Source organism: Buteo buteo, chromosome Z (genome assembly GCF_964188355.1).
Source record: "Buteo buteo chromosome Z, bButBut1.hap1.1, whole genome shotgun sequence".
NCBI lineage: Eukaryota > Metazoa > Chordata > Aves > Accipitriformes > Accipitridae > Buteo > Buteo buteo.
This window is the reverse complement of record NC_134204.1, coordinates 40,602,110-40,611,551: the sequence shown is the minus strand read 5'-3', so window position 1 is coordinate 40,611,551 and position 9,442 is coordinate 40,602,110. Positions and strand designations below refer to the sequence as shown.

At 36.5% G+C, this 9,442-nt stretch overlaps 1 protein-coding gene across 1 annotated transcript in view; it reads right to left on the bottom strand.

The window, feature by feature from the left end:
• Window positions 1-346: 346 nt before the first annotated feature.
• The window catches only part of LOC142027133 (uncharacterized), a 28,365-nt gene continuing 19,269 nt past the window's right edge, over window positions 347-9,442 (bottom strand). Inside the window, exons 7-15 of the mRNA XM_075020818.1 lie at window positions 9,221-9,343; window positions 8,464-8,556; window positions 6,881-6,941; window positions 6,257-6,405; window positions 5,635-5,838; window positions 5,073-5,239; window positions 4,497-4,648; window positions 3,169-3,246; window positions 347-815 (exon numbers count right to left, since the gene is read on the bottom strand). Coding sequence (XP_074876919.1) covers window positions 3,182-3,246; window positions 4,497-4,648; window positions 5,073-5,239; window positions 5,635-5,838; window positions 6,257-6,405; window positions 6,881-6,941; window positions 8,464-8,556; window positions 9,221-9,343 — 1,014 coding nt within the window. The 3' untranslated portion in view covers window positions 347-815; window positions 3,169-3,181. The remainder of the gene's footprint in view (window positions 816-3,168; window positions 3,247-4,496; window positions 4,649-5,072; window positions 5,240-5,634; window positions 5,839-6,256; window positions 6,406-6,880; window positions 6,942-8,463; window positions 8,557-9,220; window positions 9,344-9,442) is intronic.

Genomic DNA, 9,442 nt, shown 5'->3' with positions numbered 1-9,442 from the left:
AAGCTTAGAAAAAGAATAGCAAAAATGGTGTCAAACCTTCTTCACAAATACAATCTTTTCACGAGGACTTTGTTTACAAAGCTAACCAGTAAAGTTAATAAAGAAGTTACTTCTTTTTGGACAGTTTATTTTATTTTACACTACTATACATAAAATATTCAGTTGCTTTACACAAGACAGATTGATAGCTGCACCACAGTTCAAAAATCTCCTTTTACTTATAAGAGAGCTCTGGCTTCTTACATGACTTCCGTTCTTTAAAGTTGATTTAAAATTGCCCTTAACTGTCTCATCACCAAATACATCAAAATTCTAACTGCAGCAGAAAATCAATTGGTGGCCCATGTGTACATTCTCCATACAGTTTGTATATAGTTTTTACAAATATATAGGGGGTTTTTTCCTCCCTGGGGTCAACTGGCACTGGTCCAGTCCTGTCTAATGCTTGGACTTATCATTAATGGTGCTGCATCCTGAAGTGGTATGTTTATCACTAAACACTCATAATCCCCCTCTTCTTTACCATTCTAGTTGTTTTTCTCTTGAGCAGCATCATCATAATGCATCTACATTTTAGTGACATCTATATTCTTGTTTCTTTTCTCTTGCGTTCCCTTCCAATGGTCTTAGTGCAGAAAAGTGGACTAATAGCTCAATTGAAACAGGCCATAAATACATTAATGGCACTTGGGAACAGACATTATGTTCTCAGGAGTACATATTTACAATACACTTATCAATTTGTTCGCATAAAAGCATGTTCATAGGTATATTTCTTCTGTAGAGAGTGCTTTTTCTGGGTAGGTAATTCAAACCTAGAAGAAGTACGTAATGAACAGACATACAGTTAAAAAAAGTTAAAGGTTGTGGATCTTACTTTCTGAATGCCAGGGTCAGTGCTAGAATAAAACGTGTTTTCAACTTAGCATATAGGCAGTAACATTAGGGACTTGACTAAGTTAACTAGTGCAAACAAACCACTCATAACCCCAGGTACCTATGCTTTGCAGCAGAAAAAAACCCCAACTCTAAGAGTGCACATTTAGTACCTAAAATCGCAGTGTGTGTTTTCTTCCAGGAAATAAGTATTACTGTCTTCAACAATCATTTGTTAGAAACAACAAGTGATTGTCTTCAATAACAAGAAACATAATCCTCACCTTCATTTTTTCTTTGATTGATTAGAAATATGATTTCAAAGTTTATATTTTTAGCCTTTTTTCATATTTATGATTTCTTCAATTTCATTTTTTATTGGGAGAAAAAAAGAGGGTGAAGAGTTAAAACACTTACTAAGGTACAAGAGCCAGCACTTTAAAACAACCACTGAATAGTATTTTGAAGTGGGACAGAGTGTGGTTAATTTTGGAGGCTTGTGCTTCACAGAGGAAAACTACCTTTTGGAGCCACCTTTCTGCATATATTGCTTGTAGAGACATATTATATACCCCATTTCAGACAGCAAAAGCTTAGTGAGATGCATCCCACCTACTTGCAAGCAGATCTATACCTGTTTGACTGAAAGACTTCATTCAGTCACAGACTCTTTCAGGTTATCATAATGCTGATTTTTGGTTGGTGTGGTGTGGTTTTTTTTTTTTTGTTTTGTTTTTGGTGGTTTTTTTGGGTTTTTTTTGTTTGGTTTTTTTTTAAGATTTCTTAAAAATATTTCTTAAAAGGGATACAATTTTCAAAACACTTAAATGCCTGCATAAGTTTTCTGATATTTCATGAACCATGGGCTTTTAATTCTTCTAATTCATTTTCCACTCCAGAGATACTGCAGAAAGTCCTTTTCTGCTTCATGCTTTTTCTCCAGTGTCCCTCTCTAAAATGGGGCTGTTGTTCCAGTGTTGGTATCTTTCTTAGTGTTTCTTTGTTCTTTAGTAAACTTAAAAAATCCAAACCACACCAAACAAAAAACTGCAACCAATTGTATAATTAATAACTACCAACATAAATACTCTACAGTTTGTGTTCATTACTTACCAATGAGGAATTTCTGCACATTAACTTGGCATGATGATTGTTGTGTTAATGTCTATGTAGGGGAGATAATGATTTCAGGCAATTTTGGGGCTATTGTCTTTGACATCCAACAACATCAATAAGATAAACGCACTATTGCACTCTGATTTTTGATGCATCACTAAAGTATGTGTTTGGGTGACTTTCAGCAGAGAAAAACTCAATTCAAACAGTTATTTCTATCAGTTATTTACTCTGATGTAAATGCAGATGAGACAGTATTTCATTTGTAACCTACTATTAAACAGGAAATCTGTGCATCTCAAATCATTAAATATATGAACACATTGAGGTGCTGGAGAGTGTCCAAAGCAGAGCAACGAAGCTGGTGAAGGGTCTAGAGCACAAGTCTTATGAGGAGCGGCTGAGGGAACTGGGGTTATGTAGCCTGAAGAAAGGGAGGCTGAGGGGAGACCTTATCGCTCTCTACAACTGCCTGAAAGGGGGGCGTAGTGAGGTGGGTGTTGGTCTGTTCTCCCAGGTGGCTGGAGATAGGATGAGACGAAATGGCCTCAAGTTGTGCCAGGGGAGGTTTAGATTGGTTGTTAGGAAACATTCATTCACTGAAAGGGTTGTCAAGCATGGGAAGAGGCTGCCCAGGGAAGTGGTGGAGTGGCCATCCCTGGAGATATTTAAAAGACACGTAGACGTGGTGCTTAGGGATATGGTTTAGTGGTGGACTTGGCAGTGTTAAGTTTACAGTTGGACTTGATGATTTCAAGTGTCTTTCCTAACCTAAATACTTCTGTGATTCTAATGTACCTCTACTTGTATCAGATATCAAGGGCCAGCAAGATGTGTAAATAGACTTGTATGTAAATAGTAAAATGGATATACAGATATAAAAATAAAACCTAGGTATCCTTTCACACACAGAAAGGTGTGACCATATAATTCACTAGTCAGCAAAGCTATGTTATCCTTTAATGTAACTGTGCTTAGGGGCTATAGGTGTATAACTGCAGATCTCTGTATGTAATTCCCATTGAGATTGCCTCTTTGGGAAAAGGTGCACATACAGACATCACAGGATACAAACGAGAGCAAATCTCAAATCACTTAAGAATATTCAGGAGAAGGAGGGCATTTTTTAAATACATTCTTTCAAACCATGTGGGATGATTCATTGTAATACATTACCTTGATTTCCATTTTAAAGTTCTTCATGAGCTCTTCTGGATGGTAGCTCTGTCTCCTCAAAGCATGTTGCAGGGTCTTCTGGAGAGTTCCAGTAATTAAATAGTTACGTATAATAAACATATAACCCAGCAAATCTTGTAAATTAGAAATAGTAATTTTCTCAAGCAGAAGTTCACAATCACCTTCCTTTCCCTACCTAAACCACCCAAACCATGTTTTGTGTTGCAGAATCATAGAGAAAGCAAGCCAAATATTTGAGAAAGGTTTTCTACTAGTCCTCTCAGAAGAACACAATGTGTGTCCTGGTTTCAGCTGGGATAGAGCTAGTTGTCTTCCTAGTAGCTGGTACAGTGCTATGTTTTGAGTTCAGTATGAGAAGAATGTTGATAACATATGGATGTTTCCAGTTGTTGCTAAGTAACATTTAGTCTAAAGTCAAGGATTTTTCAGCTTCTCAAGCCCAGCCAGCAAGAAAGCTGGAGGAGCACAAGAAGTTGGCACAGGACACAGCCAGGGCAGCTGACCCAAACTGGCCAACAGGGTATTCCATACCATGGGACGTCCCATCTAGCATAGGAACTGGGGGGAGTTGGGGCAGGGGGAATCGCTGCTCAGGGACTAGCGGAGTGTCGATCGGTGGGTGGCGAGCAATTGCACTGCGCATCATTTGTACATTCCAATCCTTTCATTATTGCTGTTGTCATTTTATTAGTGTTACCAGTATCATTATTAGTTTCTTCTTTTCTGTTCTATTAAACCGTTCTTATCTCAACCCACGAGTTTTACTTCTTTTCCCGATTTTCTCCCCCACCCCACTGGGTGGAAGGGGAGTGAGTGAGTGTCCACGTGGTGCTTAGTTGCTGGCTGGGGTTAAACCACGACAACGTATTAAATTCATGCAATGGATATTTTGAAGTTTTCTTCAACAGGGGTTACTACCTGCTGAATTCTGCATTTGCTATTGCATTCAGTGCATGGCTGCCAAATCTGGGGTGATTCTGGGTGTGTCAACCTTGGACACCCACTGAGTGAGTTATACAAATATATAAAAGACACCTGATTTTCAAAACAACAAGGATACCAAAGAAAAGATGAACAGTGGGATATAAATGTGGAAACCATATGTTTACAAGCCATGACCCAGTATTAAAATTCATATAGTAATTCATTAAAATGCACATAACTAAAGATGTTTCATGGGATACCTTATGGCATGGCAGCAGCATGCATCTAAATGCCTTTTAGTGCTGTACTGTGTTTTCTTATATTCAGAAATAAGTTGGCTGAGGATAATTAGGCTTCTCTGAATTGACAAGAGGATTTCTCACCTGTCAAGGCTATATAAAGACAATCCCTTTTAATCCAATTGGGGATTTCCCCTGTCTGGATACAATCAAACACAATTTTCTCTGTTTCAATGTATTCTAAATCAGACTTTGCTCTCTCAAGATTTCTGAAAAGCTTCATTGAGAGCTGTGTCCTGTCATCGTAAAAACAAACAAAAAAAAAGAGTTTGTAAGGAACTGGTTACTTAAACCACAAGAAAGATGCGATTACCCAGAATATGAGGAAGAAACATCCTGTAAAAATGTAGGAAGAAAAAGATGTTGATGTAGAACAGACTTGCCAAATAAGCTTATTTCAGCATATTTTATAATGCACTGGATAAAACTTGCATAAGCCAGTTAAGTGGAAATGTTTTCCTGCTTTTTGTAGCCGGTGTTTCTACATTACCTGATTTCTTTCTTAATATATATTTAGACTCTACTTCGATTTTTTTTTTCCCTTATAGCTATGCATGGAAATTATAATAGCATTCTTTAAAATGTATTTTCTCTCTGTGAAAACAGCTTATTATTTTTCTGTATTATTTCTATCTTTGCTTTATTAACTATCCAATATACCTTTTGTCATCCATAGGTTCATTTCCATAAAATACTTCATAGGACAGAATGTCAGCCTGAGCATCATTAAAGGCTTCTTTCCGATCAGCCCTTTCATCCTTGTTCTTCCTGATAAGCTGGCTGATGTACTGTTGTATCCCAGGGACATCACAATACATGGTATGAACCTACCATGGATCAAAAATTAGATCATATTTCCTATAAATCTGGCACATCTATTTGCAATTCACATAGTTCACGTAACTGGAAGGATAGAAAAACATGTTTTTTCCATGATGTCATCCTCATGTTTCACTAATTTAGCTTTTAAAATAATGCCAATTAAGGAGTGTGCAAGTTGGTCTAATCAGTTTTCTGTAGGCTGACTTTTACTGAGTATTCATGGTTCTTTAATTCAATGTGTTATTCTGAAAATCTCATCTGTAGCCTTAAATCAATGTATACAAAAAAACTTTTTCAATTTTTTAAAACAAGAATAAATAAAACTGCACATTTTTCCTTACCAAAATTTTTTGAAAGCCCAGTAAATCATTCTTCATCTTTGCAGTAACTGAGTTCTTACCTTCTTGACAAGATTTTTCAAGAATATTAGCCCTGTGATTTGAGGTTTCATTGCCTTGTTGTATTGTCTTTCACTTTGTAGGAGCTCAGTGACTTCTCTCTCTCGTTTCTGTAAAGATTCCTGTATCTTTTGCAGCATGATGTGTGCTTGCCAAAGATATGCCTTTTCCATTGACCATTCAAGATTCTTTTCTTCATTAGCTGCCTGGGGGGCAACAAAGATAACTCTTATACACTAAGCCAGGATCTAGATTTTCATTTCTTTCATATGAAATTGCCAGGATTTTAATGAGCAAGGAAGAGCAAAAATGGAGAAAAGCAAAAGAAGTATCGAATAAGAAGGGCTGCTTGGTTCCAACATTCAGAATATAGTTTTTATAATTCAAAGTAGAACTTTAAAGGATTTTGTAGCAAAGTTTATACTATCTGTTATTATAGTGAGAACAATAGCACACTATCAGTGATTCCAGGAGAATAAGAATTAATTTCATTACTGTGGTGTTTTAATCATCACAAATTTATCATTCTCAAGTGATGTATCTATTTGCACACAGTTTTTACTACCAGTTAGTCCCATGGTTTACTTCAGCCTTTGCTACAGTCAGCCTGATTTTTGTGCTCACTTGTTCTGCTTTTAATTCTAAAACCTCTGACACATCTGCTTTTTCTCCTTCTGTCTTTTCAGACTTTTGCTGAAGAATTTTTATCTGGAAATTCATGAGGTCATGCACTCTTTCCACATGTAGGCTGATGTTGTGAAGTTCCTGCAAAGCTGAATTGAAAACAACAGGAAAAACAAGTAAGAACAACTTAAGTATTTCAAATCTGCATTTCCTAGAATATTGTGTAGGAAGGCCAAATTAAGTCTCTTCAGAAATCAAGATTTTATAATGATCTAAAAAATTTTAATAATCAAGAATTCAGTTTATTTGTTAAAACTCAAAGAATTTGAAAGGGGCCATGCTTTGTTTTGTTCTAAAGTTCCAAAGAGAAAGCTACAAGTGCTGAAATAAACCTACTCAAAACCAATGCTGACTGTAATGAACCAGTTATGCTAAGGAGTTAGAAGTCATGACAAACATTATTTGTAGCTTCAACATTCCTTTATCATTCCATCTGCGACACAGTATTGCAATGGAAAAGGTTATATTGACTTCAGCTGGTATGCACCTCAGTGTATACAGAAAAACAAACAGGAAAGAAAATAGAGAGATCAAGAAACTCCGTGTCTGAAATACAAAACTCACTCAGTGTGTGCTGGGTGTAAAGATAATCTAGGTTTTTACACAAATTTTCTAGAAGCCACACCTGCAAGACAAGAAAAGAAGATAGCAGGAAATCAATGTTACCAGTTTTCATTATATTTACTTCAGGAGAATAATCAACAATAGTGAATTAAAGTTGTTGCCACTTACAGGCACAGTCTACAAAAACATGCTGTTGTGCAGTAATTGGCTGTTACTGGAAAAGAAAATATAGAAATAAGCCAGAGACTGCTCAGACTGTAGTGTTTTCACAAAGGCCTGTACCAAGATGTCCTATGCTTGTATTTTCTTCAGCATTTGTCCACACAGAGACTCCTGAAACAGTTGAAGAACAAAAGCTTTTGGAAGCACAGTCCTAAGGCAGCCCTGAAGAAAAGGTTGTGTGCATCAAATCTCACCACCATTATTGGTCCAATAGAAGTTATTCCTTCTTCCTACAAGCCTTAGAACATTGTATCCTCATCACTTCTTACTCTTTATTATAGTATTTTTGCCACATTTCCTTCACATATAATGATAGGTCAAAGGATTTGTAAAACCCATTATATTTCACAGTTTACCAATCAGGAATAGGGTATTATTGTGGTAGACTTTGTTGAAAGTGTTTGAAGAAAGAAAACCTCAATTTTAAATACTGTTGCTATACAAAATTTAATCGGAAGGTGGTGCTATGTCATTTGGAAAGCAAAACAAAACAAAACAAAAAAAAAACAAAAGAAAACCCAAAGCTTTCCTCAGACTTTCACTCAGAAATCCTACAGAAATCTGCAGTTTCATAAATGCAAAAGAGAATCTGGCACAAGGTTAGCTAAGATGTCCCTGAATACATGTCTTGGAGTAGTGCAATGAAAACTGGGTGTTATAAAGCAACATTGGAGATTTGCAAAATTACAGAAAGACTTGCACATATTACGTGGAACAGAACACTATGCAGAAAATAACAATTAGCAGACCATGCTCACAGATGCTATCTATAAAAACGCAACAAATTTCTTTCTTTTTCCACCCCTGCAGCCATCTCAGATCTTTAGCAAACTGAATTTGCACTATTACAGAGAAATTTGGAAAAACTGAGGAATTTTAAGCACATCCCTTTTTCCTGGGAATTACCAAGTGAGGTAGTTTTGCAGCTAGGTCAACTAGTTGCATTGCATTGTTATAGTAGCTTAGATGAGGTGACTTTTTTGTTGATTTTTAATGCTATTGCCAAATAAAAAATAACCAATGTACTCTACTATGATTTTAAAATTCTTCAAAAGACATGAAATATGAAATGAGAGAGAAATTACAGTCTAATAACTTTTAGTGGAAAGAGTAATATAGTATGACAAAAAATATATACATCGTCTTCATTGATGTTTAAAGGCCAAAAAACTACTTGGGTGCTCTGAAAAAAAGGAAGGCAGGTGCATAGCAGTGCAATCTTAGCTGATTTAGATGTACATATCTAAAGACAGACAGTGTGGTTTCCACGTCCCTTAAACTCAGGGAAACAGCACACACTGGAAATGGTAATGAGAACACTGTCTAACTCCAAAAAAAAACCCCAAACTAGCTTCATTTACCTTTTCTTCTTCCCATTTCTCTGTTTGTTGCTTCATTTTGTGAAGAAGATCTTCCCTCTCCTGGACCAGTTGTCTGTTTCTCTCCCTCAGGCTCTGAAGGCAGTAGAACAAGGTGGAAGGGATTACAGTTTCTACACCAGTGCTTCATTTTTTCAAAAAGGCCTATAGTTTGGGGTTTTTTTGTTCCACACAGGTTGACAAGTCATAATGTTTGAACAAGGCTGCTAAGTCCTGGGGCTTTTGCACAAAAATAATAAAAACTGACTGATTTACAATGACCACATGTGACCAGAGGTGGTCTGATTCTAAAGACCCTCCCTGAAGGCTGTGAATGTGCTGAACCTTTTCCTTGGTAGCACAACAGAAGGAGGAACAGGATAAACCTTAATATGTGTTTATCACCAGAAAAGCATTACACATCCTATGTATTCTGTGAATATTTTACACTTTCTTTTCATAAAACCAAAGCTATTTCAAAGTGCATAAGCACAGACTGTATGGGAGAAGCCCACACTGAGTTTTCATCAGGGGCATGAAGGTAGGTCAAGCTATGAAAACTGTTTTGGAAACATACTGTGTAAGGCTTTATTCATCTCCAGAAGGAGACAGACATAGTTTTGTATTAATTTCACAGTCTGTGCATCTTCATTTGACTGTCTGTCCCTAACAAGAAAATATTACTTACACAGTCTGTTCCTGCAACCTCTGCCAGTACCTGCTATTCTTGTCCCTATGTAAAAATTATACTCTTGGTTACCTTAACTGTAGCTTGCCAGTGTGTGTTGCTCTTATTTAACAGCTCTTGGTAAGCTTCTAACTGGGATTTCAGACTCCTCATTTTCTCCCCATAATGTTTCTTTATAGTAGTTATAGTCTGTTCCTGTATTACAAATGATTATTGAGAAAATTAATAGTGAGTGAAAACACGAAAGTCAAGCATGAAAAAGAGAATAGTTTCCAGAACAGGTAATGCTTGGTT